This window comes from Podarcis filfolensis (assembly GCF_964270895.1).
Source record: "Podarcis filfolensis genome assembly, chromosome: 4".
NCBI classification, from domain to species: domain Eukaryota; kingdom Metazoa; phylum Chordata; class Lepidosauria; order Squamata; family Lacertidae; genus Podarcis; species Podarcis filfolensis.
In genome coordinates, this window is record NC_139607.1 from 96,766,813 (window position 1) to 96,783,038 (window position 16,226).

General features: G+C 44.9%; 1 protein-coding gene across 7 annotated transcripts in view; it reads right to left on the bottom strand.

Annotated features, from left to right (window-relative positions):
* Nucleotides 1-12,163: 12,163 nt before the first annotated feature.
* Nucleotides 12,164-16,226, bottom strand: part of FCHSD2 (FCH and double SH3 domains 2) — a 141,023-nt gene continuing 136,960 nt past the window's right edge. For all 7 annotated transcript variants that reach the window (XM_083609745.1, XM_083609744.1, XM_083609748.1 and 4 more), the window contains exon 20: nucleotides 12,164-15,158. In XM_083609745.1, the coding sequence (XP_083465871.1) occupies nucleotides 15,078-15,158 (81 nt within the window). In that variant the 3' untranslated portion in view covers nucleotides 12,164-15,077. The remainder of the gene's footprint in view (nucleotides 15,159-16,226) is intronic.

Sequence of the window (16,226 nt, forward strand, 5' to 3'; positions counted from 1 at the left end):
TTTCCCAGTAGTGATGTATGGAAGTGAGAGCTGGACCATCAAGAAGGCTGATCGCCGAAGAATGGATGCTTTTGAATTATGGTGCTGGAGGAGACTCTTGAGAGTCCCATGGACTGCAAGAAGATCAAACCTGTCCATTCTGAAGGAAATCAGCCCTGAGTGCTCACTGGAAGGACAGATCCTGAAGCTGAGGCTCCAAGACTTTGGCCACCTCATGAGAAGAGAAGACTCTCTGGAAAAGACCCTGACGTTGGGAAAGATGGAGGGCACAAGGAGAAGGGGACGACAGAGGACGAGATGGTGGGACAGTGTTCTCGAAGCAACCAGCATGACTTTGACCAAACTGCGGGAGGCAGTGGAAGACAGGAGTACCTGGCGTGCTCTGGTCCAGGGGGTCACGAAGAGTCGGACACGACTAAACGACTAAACAACAACAGTGACTGATGCAAATAAAGATTCTTCTGATTCTGATTCACTTTAGCTCTAATGATCACGGACTGTAACTTTTGCATCTCATTGCCATTCAACTCCCACCATGTGATTCTTTCCTCCACCCTTGGAATAAAGGCCAGCCATGATTTAACTTCCTCCTGCATCTGACCATATTGGGCTCGAGTGCATAAAAGCTTATTATGCTGCCACCAATTTGTTCATCTTTGAGATGGCACAAGACTCTTAGATGTTTTCTCCACAAGGAGATGACCCAGCTGCACTTTCTGGAAATTCATAGAGCCACATCTGTCCTCCAGGCCGGACATCCTATCATCGCCTTTTTTGTTTCTGCCAACGTTTCAGTTTATAACTTGTTCTGCTTTTTAAGCAACCTGCTTTTCCGCTTCCGCTTAAATCATGCGAACATTCAGCGGATGCTGACTCTTGACTATATATATGTGGCATGTCTTTTATTATTATTCTTCCTTCTTGGAAACAACCTCATCTGGCAAAGAGCCCCTGCATCTCAACAGCCAGGCTGCCTATCTGCCCAGACCATCTGCAGCAGAAAAAGTTCCCTTCCGCAGAAATGACAAGGGGTCATAATTCTTGCTGTTGCATCACACATGCCAACCTGTCTCTTGGCTTCAGAGGCAGCAGGTTCACTGGAAAAAAAACTTGTACAGTGGTACCTCAGGTTACATACGCTTCAGGTTACAGACTCCGCTAACCCAGAAATATTACCTCGGGTTAAGAACTTTGCTTCAGGATGAGAACAGAAATCGTGCTCCGGCGGCGCGGCGGCAGCAGGAGGCCCCATTAGCTAAAGTGGTGCTTCAGGTTAAGAACAGTTTCAGGTTAAGAACGGACCTCCAGAACGAATTAAGTACTTAACCTGAGGTACCACTGTACTAGTGCATACTCAGTTAGACTCGGATTTTAGGAGGAATAAGGGATAGACGCGTGGGCCTTGCCACCCCTCTAACCTCCAGTTTCTTACTTGAATCTCCCAGTACATAGGAACACAGGAAGCTGCACTCAGGGTCAGGAGCGAGCCAGCAATAAATCACACCGAGCAATGGGAGTTAACTCTTCATTAGCCAAAATGGTCTGAGCAGAAATGGCAGACCTAATGAGCACAGCAACTCATCTCCAGCAAGTCTTGCCCCCATGAAGCATGAAGGTTTACACTGCCCCCCAGCTGCCCAAGTCCCCCCTACTTTCCAGGGCTTTCCCAAGCAATCAGAGACTGCGTCTGCATGAAGCTCAGTTCCAAATTTACGCACAGTGTTTCCTCAGGTTACATACGCTTCAGGTTACATACTCCGCTAACCCAGAAATAGTACCTCGGGTTAGGAACTGTGCTTCAGGATGAGAACAGAAATCGCGCGGCAGCAGTGGGAGGCCCCATTAGCTAAAGTGGTACCTCAGGTTAAGAACAGTTTCAGGTTAAGAACGGACCTCCAGAATGAATTAAGTTCCTCTCCAGCATTTTGGTGAGGTTCCTGGCCGTATTAGCGTTAGACATGGAGACAAATAGAAGAAACCTGTTTGCCGTGCTTCTTAACCCCCACTCAGCTGTCCTCAAAGGGAGCAGCGCTCCCTGCTTTCCAGGCCTTGGGTTAACCCAGGCGAAGGCTAAATGCAGCCGCTTCATTAAAGTGTAAAGAGCGGAACAAATGCAGACTAAATCGCTCCTTGTTCTTTTTGTCTTCTTCCTTTCCTATGTTTACACAGCCGTCACTTCAATAATTTAGTGGTGCATTAAAATTAAAAAAAGAGAGAGAAAGGAAACAACCTCTTTGGAGTGAAATGCTACTGGGAAAGCAAATCTCTTGTTTGCAAAAAGACAACATTTCCCCTGTTCGTACCTGGATCCTTCCCCCAGATTCCTGGAGATCAACAACACCGTCATTTTATTTGTAGGCCATCTTTCCATTGTTAAAACTATTGGTGGCAAAGGGGGAAAATAGGCATAAAAGGAGAATTCCTGGATGCCAGGATCCAAGTTTTTGGTGAGAGAACCGCCGAAGAGATATAGAATCGCAAAATATGCAACAAAATAAAACATGGAAATACAGGCTGTTAGACTTTTAAAATATGACCAAGTACCTTCCAAAGTGCCCCTCTTTCCCTACCAGAAAAAGACCACACATTCGCTAAGTTATTTGATTTACTTACAAACACTTCAAAGGTCAAGTTCATGTGCTTTTCCACACATCAGTCAGAAAACACAGACTGTAAAACTTGGCTTAGTTTCCTAAGTTATTGGTATAGGAACTCAAGAGTGGCTTGTGAAAGTCATGCAGTCTGAGCTGCAGCAACCAGCTCAAAGCCTCTTCACCTTCTGAAATTCTCTGGCAGACTGAAAGTATAACCATAGACTTTTTATCTTCCTCCCAAGGTGAGGGGGTGTGTGACCTAGCCAAGCCTGGCAGGACAGCTTACTCTGTGGCATTAACCCCTTCATGCATTAATTGGACTTAAGCATGTTGGTTAGATGAGGCTGGTTATACCACAAAAAAGCATGTCAAAGCAGCTTACAACATGAATATAAATTACACCATTACAAAAGTAGCCATAAAAAAATGGTAAAACAGATCAGAAAGTACACAAAATTGAACAATTTACACATAAATCATAATAAGATTTAGAGAAAAATATACCAAAAATTCATGATTTTTGTACACTACTTAGATTTTGTTTAATAGTAAGTGGCTCAGGAATACAGAGAGAGACAGAGAGTTATCTGCTGCCCAATTAATCAGAGATGTCTTTCAAAATACCGGTATATGTATTTTGAAATTGATCAGTTTTAATTTTAAAATCAACCAGTTAATTGATTACACATTGCAGCACTGGTGGTTTGTTTGTTTTTTTAAGAAAAACCCGTGATTTAATTGGGGATCCAGCCTCAAATTTATAAAGTGCTTTCTATTGATCCTGCAAGTGCTCTCTACTTTTTGGTCTCCTGTAATGGACGGCATTTGAGTAAAGCAAATCCTTTTAAATAAACAGCCAGCTTTGCATTTGGTAATGCAAAAGAAATTCTTGGGAGGCAGCAATTTAGCATTTCGGACCACAGGCATTAATCACCCGGTGTTTTAGCACGCCTGTTTTCTTTTGGTTTATAACCCTCTTCGTTGTTGTTCCAGCCCTTCTGGGGTTTGTAAAAGCTCCAGAAATAGCTCTGAGGACGGACTCTGAAGCCTTCCGCAGCTTGCGGGCACAAGGTGAGTTCTTGCCCTTCCGAGGTCTTTTGTCCTCCAGACTTTGAGCATTAAAAAAAGAGGAGTTCCTCTTTAGCAAAAGAGCAGCAGTCAAATAATTTGGGTTTTGTTGGCTGTTCTGAGGGTGGATTTTTCCATTTTTCATAGAGGTGTTTGGAAATAGCTTTGGGTTTGCAGGACTAGCATGATGCCACAAACAGATTACCGTATTTTTTGCTCCATAAGACTCACTTTTCCCCTCCTAAAAAGTAAGGGGAAATGTGTGTGCGTCTTATGGAGCGAATGCAGGCTGCGCAGCTATCCCAGAAGCCAGAACAGCAAGAGGGATGGCTGCTTTCACTGCACAGCGATCCCTCTTGCTGTTCTGGCTTCTGAGATTCAGAATATTTTTTTTTCTTGTTTTCCTCCTCCAAAAACTAGGTGCGAATATGCAAAAATGAATTGATAAAAGGATGAAAATATAGAGTTATAATATGTTAAGATATAGAGTTAAGATAAACGAAAGAGGGTAAGGATTTGCTGATTTGATTATTTAAATGGGAATACAAAAAGGGGAGGTGTGAGGAGGCCAAGGAAACAAGCTAATGAGTTTAAAGTTACTAAAAACGGATTTGTTTTTAATTCTTTTTTAGCTATTTGTTTTTTGTATTTTGTATTTCTATTTTTCCTTTTTCTTTTTTATGTATTATTCTATGTCTTTATTTTTGTATCTTTTTCTTTCTATGTGACTTTTTTCTATTTTGTAAACTCATGTTTTTGTAAAATCTCAATAAATATCTTTTAAAAAAACAAAACAAAACAAAAACTAGGTGCGTCTTGTGGTCTGGTGCGTCTTATAGAGCGAAAAATACGGTATTCAGCACCTAAGCACTTCTGTGGGGAGGTGCGCCACTTAGGGGCTGCCACAGACAAGGCCCTCTCCTGCTGCCCCAAGCAGACTGCAGCTTCTGAACGTAATGGAACTGCAAAAAGGGCTCTCTCAGCTGATCTTTCTTAGGCATTTAAAAAAAAACACAAATTTTATTTGATTTTACAAGCATAGAGTTATAACAATACCAAGTAAATATTCACATTAAGATAGTTTTTTTTTCAATTTTGAAAAGTTTTTATTCTTAAAATAATTCAGCATTAATACACACATATTGCGAATATACAAGCATACAAACATACATTTCATACAATCCTTAAATATATACAAACATACCTACATTCAGTCCCACAGATAGATTTCTCTGAATCTCCATGGGACTTATTGTCAACATTTTCCACTGCATATTATTTCATAATCCATTTTTAAATATCTCTCCATAACGTCCATAACGTTGCTACGTTACAAGTGTCATTAAAATCCTGCTAAGGTGTTCATCTGCTGACAGTGGTCTCCTAAATAAATTATAAATTTCTCCCATTCTTTCTTAAAGTCTTTGTCTTCTCGGCTCCTGAGCTTTCAAGTCAGTTTTGCCATTTCGGCGTAGTCCAGGAGCTTGGTTTGCCATTCCTCTCTGGTAGCGACTCTTTCTTCTTTCCAAACAAGAAGAAGACACAAAACAAAAAAAGTACAAATAAAACATGATTACATACGAAAACTTATACAAAGGTAAAGGGTAAAGGGACCGCTGACCATTGGGTCTAGTCGTGGCCGACTCTGGGGTTGCGGCGCTCATCTCGCTTTACTGGCCGAGGGAGCCGGCGTAGAGGAGGACTAAGCTGCTTCTAGCAAACCAGAGCAGCGCATGGAAACACCGTTTTCCTTCCCGCCAGAGCAGTACCTATTTATCTACTTGCACTTTGACGTGCTTTCGAACTGCTAGGTTGGCAGGAGCTGGGACAGAGCAACCCCTGACCCTCTGATCGGCAAGTCCTAGGCTCTGTGGTTTAACCCACAGCGCCACCTGCATCCCTATAATTGTCAATTACACACACACACACACACACACACACACACACAGACACATTTCAGTTCTTTTCTTCCAATTGACTTCCTTCATCCTCAACACGGTTCTTTTATCGTTTTTGGTAAACTGTCTCCTTTTTAGTTCATCATTACCTTTTTCTTTCTGTTTTTAACTTAAGTACCGTAAATTATTTTGTAGACGTTAATGGAAACAAGTCCAAGTATTAATTTGAGAGGACTACTTTTTAAGACAGTCTCTGTATTTTACCCATTCTTTTTGGAATTTTTGCTTGGTTTGACCTTAATTGCCTCTGTCAATCTGGCCAATTCAATATAATCAAATAATTTGTCTTGCCATTTTTTTTGGTCAGGATTATTTCTTTTTCCCAATTCTTGGCAATTAGTGTTCTCGCCGCTCCTATGGCATAAAGGAATACTTTCTTATTTTCTCCGGCAATATCTCATCTGACAGATCGATTTGGTACTTTGATTAGGGAGCACTGCTGTTTCATGAAAGGTGACCAGTTTCGCTTTCAAAAGTGGCAAATTAAAATGGAAAGGTTTGCAGGGATGGTGAGTTAAATTTTTAATTGGACAGAATTTTTAATTGGACAGAATGCCTAGTTTGTACAAGGGAACAGGCCTTTTCTGTGGTGGCTCCCCGTGATAGGTGAAAACATTCAACTTTGCCCAGGCCTATGACTATTAAATAATCTATGGCCTTTAAAGGGGGGGGTAGGCTGCCATTATGATGACTATTTTATTGTTAGGCTGTCAGTCTGTATACTTTTTACTATGTTTCTATTATATTTTTATCATTGATGTTTTGCAATGTGTTCCTAATGTTGTACACTGCCCTGGGATCTTTTGCTTAAAGGACGGCATATAAATTGAATGAATGTAAATGCAAAGAAAAAGAGGGAACATTTTATCACATGTGGTGGGAATGTAAAAAGGTGAAATGCTTCTGGGAGATGATATGTAATGAGTTGAAAAAAATGTTGAAATATACATTTATAAAGAAACCAGAAGCATTTTTACTGGGCATTGTGGGGAGTGACCTAAATAGAAAGGAATGTAAGCTCTTTTTATATGCAATAACAGCAGCAAGAATATTATTGGCCCAAAAATGGAAGCAAGAAGAGTTACCGTCGATCGAAGAATGGAGGATGAAGTTAATGGACTATGCAGAATTAGATAAACTAACAGGAAGGATTCGAAACCGGCAAGACCAGAAATTCATGGAAGACTGGAGTAAATTTATGGACTATTTGAAAAGTATTAGTGAAGAACAGATGACGTTTGTAGGGTTGTAAGAAGTTTTGTGAGGAGTATTATTAGAAGTATTGTAAAAATGGAGAAGGGGGAGGATGATTTGTTAAGAGATGTAAAGGCAATATAAAGTTAAGAAATGCATAAGAAGTGGTTGAAACGGTGGATCATCAGAGGTGCTGATGGAAGTCTCAAAAGATTGTATAAGTGATAAGTTGTGTGGTACATTTTATAATTTATATGTTAAAATTAATAAAAAATATTATAAAAAAATATAAATTGAATGAATAATATTTTTAATAATTACTTTAACTGTGCAGCGCGTTTTGTTTTATGTCTCTTGCTTTGCAATGGCTGTGCAATCAAACATATGAACAGAATTTTAGGGGATTATAGCAAGCGTCTGTAAGGAAAGAACCCCACTTTTATTATTAAAGCAGACCCTTCTGAAAGTAAACTTCAGCCAGGGGAAAGAACACCACCTAAAATGGCAACTTTGCTTCTGTTCACCAAATAAAACATTTTCCCGCTTTTGCGAAAATTCAATACACTTGATGCCTGAGAATGAAATTAATCCTCCGGCTCAGAACAATTTTTTAATTGGATCCTTGCCATTGATTTTTACCTGGCTAGTTCAGAAGATTTTAGAAGAAGCAATTAATACTTGTTAAGACTTGCAATTAGTCCTAGATGCCTCCTCCTCCGTTCCTTCCCCCTTGATTAATTAGCGCAAATTCTCCCTAATCGGCCAAAAATGTGTGTCTGCACATCGCTGCTCTGTTCCTACTGAAGTTTAACAAAGTTCAAACTGCTGATGGGTGGTGCAGGAATAAATCTGCTAGCACATTTGCAGAGCAAAGCAGCATCCGGTATGGTTTCAGTTTGGATGGGGGGCTGAATGTTGAGATCGCTGCCTTGCAAGGGGTTGTACTAACTAGAGCAGGGGTCAGAAAACTTTTTCAGCAGGGGGCCAGTCCACTGTCCCTCAGAGCTTGTGGGGGGCCGGACTATATTTTTTTGGGGGGAAATGAACGAATTCCTATGCCCCACAAATAACCCAGAGATGCATTTTAAATAAAAGGACACATTCTACTCATGTAAAAACATGCTGATTCCTGGACCGTCGCAGGACAGATTTAGAAGGCGATTGGGTCGGATCCGGCCACTCGGCCTTAGTTTGCCTACCCATTAATCAGATGACTCTTGGGGTCCGTTCCAGGTCTACAGTTCTATGAACAATCTGCTTATGTATGGATGCGAGGGATATAATGGGGGTAACTGTGCTGGGCCCCAAACATAGAGGGGCCACACCAACGAGAAGAAATTGGTGTTCCCGCTGGTTCTCACCATCTTTGTCCTTTGTCCTACCCCTCATAGATATGCCTCATTTCTACCTGCTAAAGGTAAAGGTAAAGGTAAAGGGACCCCTGGCCATTAGGTCCAGTCGTGGCTGACTCTGGGGTTGCGGCGCTCATCTCGCTTTATTGGCCGAGGGAGCCGGCGTACAGCTTCCGGGTCATGTGGCCAGCATGACTAAGCCGCTTCTGGCGAACCAGAGCAGCGCACGGAAACACCGTTTACCTTCCCGCCGGCGCGGTACCTATTTATCTACTTGCACTTTGACGTGCTTTTGAACTGCTAGGTTGGCAGGAGCAGGGACCGAGCAACGGGAGCTCACCCCATTGCGGGGATTCGAACCGCCAACTTTCTGATTGGCAAGTCCTAGGCTCTGTGGTTTAACCCACAGCATCACCCACGTCCCTGCTAGGGCTGGATTAAACCTTTAGAGGCGCACAGCACTTAAAATATTTTGGTGACCCTATACATACAGGGGTAACCAACATAGCGCCCTCCAGATCAGGCATCTCCAAACTCAGCCCTCAAGCTGTTTTGGGACTACAACTCCCATCATCCCTAGCTAACAGGACCAGTGGTCAAGGATGTCAGAAGTGAGGTTACAGGGAACCAGGCAGAGGGCCTTCTTGGTGGTGGTACCCGCCCTGTGGAACGCCCTCCCAGCAGATGTCAAAGAGATAAACAACTACCTGACATTTAGAAGATATCTGAAGGTAGACCTGTTCGGGGAAGTTTTAAATGTGTGACATTTTGATGTATTTTTAAACCTTGTTGGAAGCCGCCCAGAGTGGCTGGGGAAGCCCACCCAGATGGGCAGGGTACAAATAATAAATTATTATAATATTATTATTGCAGCGAGTGCAAAACACGGGGAGGGGGAGGGGAATCCACACCATTGGTGGCCTTCTACCTGCAAGGTTGTTCTTTTGTCTTAGTTTTCTCATTGAAGGGTTGAAAGCCATTCCAAAGGGCCTTCTCAGAGGTGGCTTGCAGAATCGGCCCCCCCATCTGCCCCCCCCCCACTGGTGTGTGAAATGGGTCGGCCTTCCTCATTGTTGACTTTCAGGGGGAAATATTGTGCAGCTTACAAGTTACCTTCTGGGATGGACTCACGTTAACCAAAGTGGATCTGTTCTGGTCCCGTTCAGAAACTCGGCTGCGATTCCTGCGTCGCAGGGGGTTGGTCAAGATGACCTCTGGAGGGCCCCTTCCAACTCCGATATTCTGCAGGCAGCTTTTTTTTTTCTTCTTCATTTGCACATAGCAACCCCTGACTCAAGGACTCCTAGTTTCCTCGGCGTGCATTTCCCTTTCCATCCATCCGTAAAAATGGTTCCTCTTCTCCCTCCCCCCTCTCCTGCAATGCAGAGGCTCGTTCACATTCCGGTCAAGCCTTGAATCAGTTTTATAATCCCAGTTCCTCTGGGTTTAATGCTGGGGACAGGTAGGAGCAGCTCACCTTTGCAAACACATCTTCAGCAAATTACGGTTCCTGCTGTGTAGATAACAGGCAGAGATCTCTCTCTTTCGCTCACACAGTCAGTTTGCAGTGGCCTGTAAGATTTATACCCAATTTTGCCAGTTTCCACACTGCACAATTCTTACCATGCAGGAAAAGCAGCTCATCTGCCACATCTTCCAGTGCCCTGATCTGGCCACAGTGATCCACACGATGGTCACCTCCAGGCTTGATTATTGTAACTCGCTCTACGCGGGGCTGCCCTTGAAGCTGACCCAGAAACTCCAGCGGGTGCAGAATGCCGTGGCAAGGCTCCTTACGGGGTCCTTGCCACAGGATCACATTCATCCAGTGCTTTACCAACTGCACTGGCTCCCTGTGGAGTACAGGATCAGGTTTAAGGTGCTGGTTTTAACCTTTAAAGCCCTATGCGGCCTAGGACCCTCGTAACTACAGGACCGCCTCTCCTGGTATGCCCCGCGGAGGACCTTAAGGTCCACAAATGACAACATTTTGGAGGTCCCAAGTCGCAAGGTGGTTAGGTTGGTCTCAACTAGGGCCAGGGCCTTTTCAGCGCTGGCCCCGACTTGGTGGAACGAGAGACCAGGGCCCTGCGGGACTTGACATCTCTCCACAGGGCCTGCAAGACGGAGCTGTTCCACCACGCCTTTGATTTGGACTCAGTCTGACCCTTATGTTTCCCTCCCCTTACGGTTTTGATCTATGGGCTACTTTTAAAATGAGGCTGCATTTTAAATTGTATTTTAACCTGTATTTTAAATTGTTTTTTTTCTCTCCCCACCCCTATGTTTTTATTGTAATTTTACTAGTGTTAGCTGCCCTGAGCCCGGCTCTGGCTGGGGTATAACTAACTAACTAAATTATTATTATTATTAGGGTCTGCCCCACACTATGTGCTCTTCCCCCCTCCCCAGCCATTTTGGTCTCTTTACTCAGCTCATCGGTCCAGCTTTTCCACGTGTAACAACGCCTGGCTTGTACCCGTGCTATTTCAATGATGGTAATTTTTATTAAATTTTGTTTTACAATTTCAAATAAACGTTTTAAGAACTTTAAAATATCCAATGACTTCCCCCTTCTTATCTTTCCATGGTTCATTTTACATAGCATACATCCCTTCATATTTTACTATAACCATTCAAATCAATTTCCCACTTTTACATCCATCAAAAATTACTTATCTTAGTGCTGCCAGCGTTTTCAGCCGTATATTTTCGATGTTTTCCAATCTTCTTTAAACGTATGTTCTTCTTGCTCTCTTATTCTAGATCAGGCATAGGCAAACTTGGCCCTCCAGATGTTTTGGGACTACAACTCCCACCATCCCTAGCTAACAGGACCAGTCGTCAGGGATGATGGTGATTGTAGTCCCAAAACATCCGGAGAGCCGAGTTTCCCTATGCCTGTTCTAGATGTTAAATCTGCAAGTTGCGCACATTCTGTCAACTTAAGTTGCTAGTTCTCTTTGGTTGGGACCTTGCTCACTTAAATGTGCTGCCTTCGGGTCATGTGGCCAGCATGACTAAGCCGCTTCTGGCGAACCAGAGCAGCGCACGGAAACGCCGTTTACCTTCCCGCCAGAGCGGTACCTATTTATCTACTTGCACTTTGATGTGCTTTTGAACTGCTAGGTTGGCAGGAGCAGGGACCGAGCAACGGGAGCTCACCCTGTCGCGGGGATTCGAACTGCCGACCTTCTGATCAGCAAGTCCTAGGCTCTGTGGTTTAACCCACGGCGCCACCCGCCTCCTTCCTAAAATTCTATGAGCACTGTAATATTGAGGATGTATATCAAACAAGCGTGTGTGTATGTGTGAGATTGAAATGTATGGATGCTGAAGTGGAAGAAATGGACATTGCTTTGGTTGAGGGTTTTGTTTTTTACTAGATGACCCCCAAGATGCTTCCCACCTCTACGATTCTTGATCGTATTGATCTGTAAGTCACCCTGAGAGCCTCTGTCCGAGACCCTGGAGAGCCAATGCCGATCAGTCAAGGCAATACTGAACTGAGATGGGCCAAAGGTCCGATGCAGGATAAGACACCTGTCGACATTCAGGTTTATAGGTAAAGGTAAAGGGACCCCTGACCATCAGGTCCAGTCGTGGCCGACTCTGGGGTTGCGGCGCTCATCTCGCTCTATGGGCCGAGGGAGCCGGCGTACAGCTTCCGGGTCACGTGGCCAGCATGACTAAGCCGCTTCTGGCGAACCAGAGCAGCGCACGGAAACGCCGTTTACCTTCCCGCCAGAGCGGTACCTATTGATCTACTTGCACTTTGACATGCTTTCATACTGCTAGGTTGGCAGGAGCAGGGACCGAGCAACGGGAGCTCACTCCGTCGCGGGGATTCGAACCGCCGACCTTCTGATTAGCAAGTCCTAGGCTCTGTGGTTTAACCCGTAGCGCCACCCTAAATCCCTTTATAAAAGTGCCCCACTTGTTCAAGCTTGATGAAAGGCAATGCCTCAGCATTCAGTATGCACTAAGCCACACCCCATGATTTAAAGCCACTTTTTATTATTCAACATTTTATACATAATAAATACAAAGTTTTACAGCCAATATAAAGAAAGCATTCAAAGTTCTGCTTTCAAGTGTACTGTCGGTGTACACAGTGATATGTTCTATTGCATGCCCTGTATGAAGTTTAAAAAGGAGGTGTATTTTTACAACTTTTATTTTTTAAATAAAAATTAGCAGCTCTTACAGAAAATATTTTTAAAATATAACTAAGAAGATTTTTTTATTTTTTAAATAACACTTTCTGAATTTTGAGAGTCTGGGTAACACACACAAAAAAATATGCGGGAGACTGGCCAACCAAATGGAACATGTTGATATTATTGGCAACGTTTTTCATGAAGCATTTTAAAATGTATGCAGTACAGCTCTTTAAAAAAATGGATTTGTGTTGTTGTTGTTGTTTTAAAAAACTTAAGAATAAGTTTGATAAACATTTTTTTTAAAAGACCTCAAACAGATCAACAGGACAGAATTAGCAACCCCCCCTGCAACCCCCCACCCCCCTCCCCAAAAAATTCTTCACAGGAAATCTGCCAGATATTTGGCAATTGCTGCCGAAGGCGCTATTAGGCTTCAAACAGCTCTTCCCTTGCTCAGGCCAACCAAACGAAAGGGAAATAAAAAATTGGCAAAAACAGTCATATGTCCAGAGACCCAGCCAAGATTATTTGTGCAAAGTTTTAAGATGAAAATCTCGTCAGACGGTTTCACGAAATGCAGCCACGGAATTAAAAAAGGGGAAAAAAAAAAAGGAAGATGTACTCCATTAGGCAACAAAGTGCGGAAACGGATTCTAGGTTTTACTCGCTTTGCAGGGAGCCGGGAGGGTTGGCTGGAGAATGAACACACAAGAGCTCTTTCGACAGGACTGACATTTCAGCTCCAAGAACATTTCTGTAGGTGTTTTTTTAAAAAAATATATATCCCAGCCCTTTGGTTGGAAACGACTTGGGACGGAATTTGATTCAAATGGTTGCCCCTTCTTCCTTTTCCCTCTTGAGTATTGCCCCTCAGAGACTAATTCCACCCGAAATACTTTTCCTCCCCCTTATTTGACTGTTATTCAACTACAAAACAACCGCCTCTCTTGTAAGTCGCAAGCGGCTTTCGCTCAGAGAAACCGGGGTTTGGAAGGGGCCTCTCCGCCGCCCCCCCGAGAACATCTACTTTCCGCTCTCCGCCCTCAAAAGTGGGGCGACGGAGCTGGCAAGACTCCAGGGATGGCTTTTTGAGCTTGATTTGGAGACGGCCATTCCCCTGCCCCAAGTGCGGAGAGAGAGAGGCAAGACGGAGGCCTTCTTGTCGATTTCTTTTGACCCGGTGCCATTTCCTCTGCCAAGCAGGTTTTTTTGGCTGGGGGTGGGGAGATTATTCGAAAGCCTTTTGGAACAGAGGCGATAGCTGGACAAGCAAAACGAGTGCTGCAGGCGGGAGGCGGCAACGGCGCCGCTGGGCCTCTTTCAACGCCGTTGGGGGTGAGGAGGAGAAATCAACGGACTGTCCGTCTCCAGCCGACATCGCCGCTGCCCCCTGGGTCTGAAGCTGGCCGCTGGGCTTGGCGCGGCGTTCTGAGCTAGCACTACCCAAAGCTAAAGCTAGACACCACACGTCAATATTCTAAACATTTAAAACTTCTTCACTCTAGCCGGATGTTCCAGTGTCCAAAAGATACTGCTAATGTCAAGAGAGCAAACTACACAGCAAGGACTGGGGGCAGGAGAGACACAAGTACAAAAGGAGGGGAGGGCGGTGGGTTTGGGTGGGGGGGAACCCTCTCAAAGAGGAAATGAACAGCTAGTTCCAGCTCTACGATGAGAATCCTGCTTATTCAGTTTTACCCTAAGAAAAACATGTTGTCGCTACTAAGTCAGCATATCTGTAGTAGTAGATACTCTATTACTAAATGCACCGCATAAATATCAATACAAAAGGAACGTTCAGCGCTCGGATTCCGCGGTTAATTACGAAAAGAGGTGCGCGCAGAAGTAATTAACCCCTTTAGGATCTGCAGTGCTTTTCTTTAGTTGTAGGATTGGGGTTTTTTGTTTGTTTCATCTTTTGTTCGGGGCAGGGGAGAGAAAGAGAGAGGAGCCAGCCTCTCTTTTAACTTACACTTGTGTGCATCCCCTCCTCTATCCCATACATTCTGATTAATAAATCTAATCAGATAAGTAACGCTACTTGAATAGGAAAAAGAATTTTTTTTGACACATTCCTATGGCAACAGTAATATACTGTACTAATGCACATGGTTTATGTATGCAAGACTATGGGCTGGCCTACATGCCCTGCTACCGCCTTGCAGAAACATATTCCTGCGGTGACTTTCCGTTCCTGCCTCAGCCTGCAAGCACCGCTAAAAACTGCCCCCATTTCCCTCGTCAAGAGGTCTTAAGGTGTCTGATGCGACGAGGAAGGGGACCTTAACTCTTGGTGCTACACGCTGCAGCAGTTACGTGGAAGAGTCAACCTGCAGAACCGTTCCCGCAAGGGAAGCTGCGATCTGTAGACCGGCTGTAAGCGACACGGAAAGGGGAGGTCCCAGAAGCCTCCGCCGGAAACTGAGACGGCCAGCTTTTCAGCTGCAAAGGCGTTCCTCTGCTTGCTTTTTGTGCTAAAGGAGTAAGGATGGCAGATATATAAAGTGGAACCAAACAGCAACAAATTAAAAGGCACAAAATATTAATGACCGTGGGAAGAAGGGGCCACCGCCACGTCAATGGCCCCGGAGAATCCTCCCGCTTCTCCTCAAGTCTTTTAAAAAAAGCCTCTTCCATCATCATCGTCATCATCATCATCATGCAAAGGTGCCCAAGAATGAGAGCTGACCAAACATCGCCAACATTTGGCCTTGATTGTAGCACTACTGCGCAATTCGTCCCCGCTGGTCACACCAAGGTGATTTCAACATCCTCAATCTTCTCTGTCGGCCTGCGATGCTGCGTGGGAGGGGGAGGGGCAGCTCGCACCTGAAACAGTCAAAACCGAGCATGAGAAACCAACCTGAGCACAGAGCCAACCATGGTCCTCATGGTTGCAGTTTAAGAACAGAAGAGACTGCTGAATAATAATAATAATAATAATAATAATAATAATAATAATAATAATAATAATAATAATAATAATAATAATAATAATTTATTATTTGTACCCCGTCCATCTGGCTGGGTTTCCCCAGCCACTCTGGGCAGCTTCCAACAAAGATTAAAAATACCGTATTTTTCGTCCCATAGGACGCTCCGTCCCATAGGACGCACCTACTTTTTTTTTGGGGGGGGGGAATAAAGGAAATTTTTTCCCCTTTATTTCCCCCCCAAAACCAGGTCGGGGAACAGTGGGATGGCGGCGCTACACCTCCCCGCTGTCCCCCGAGCTTGTGGGGCTGGCTGATGTCTGCCCGGTGCGAGGGGCGCTCTGCTTCAGGGCGCCCCACGCACCGGGCGGCAGGCTGCGGACACCTGCGCGAAGCACGGGGCGTCCTCCGGAGGGCGCCCCGTGCTCCGCGCTGCCGGCTGCCGCCTGCAAGCCGTGCGCGCCAGAGGGGAGTTCCCCCGGGCGCGCAAGGCTTGCCGACACCTGCGCGAAGCACGGGGCGTCCTCCGAAGGGCGCCCCGTGCTCTGCGCTGCCGGCTGCAAGCCTTGCGCACCCGGGGGAACTCCCCCTGGGCGTGCAAGGCTTGCGGATAGCTTCCTGGAGCCTGGAGAGCGAGAGGTGTCGGTGCGCACCGACGGCTCTTGCTCTCCAGGCTTCAGCGAAAGCCTGCATTCGCCCCATAGGAAAAAGTGCATCCTATAGGGCGAAAAATACGGTACATCAGAGTGTCACACATTAAAAACTTCTCTGAAAAGGGCTGCCTTCAGATGTCTAAAAGTTTGGTAGTTATTTTTCTCTTTGACATCTGGTGGGAGGGTGTTCCACAGGGTGGGTGCCACCACCGAGAAGGCCCTCTACCTGGTTCCCCGTAACCTCACTTCTCGCAGTGAGGGAACCGCCAGAAGGCCCTCAGCGCTGGACCTCAGTGTCTGGGCTGAACGAT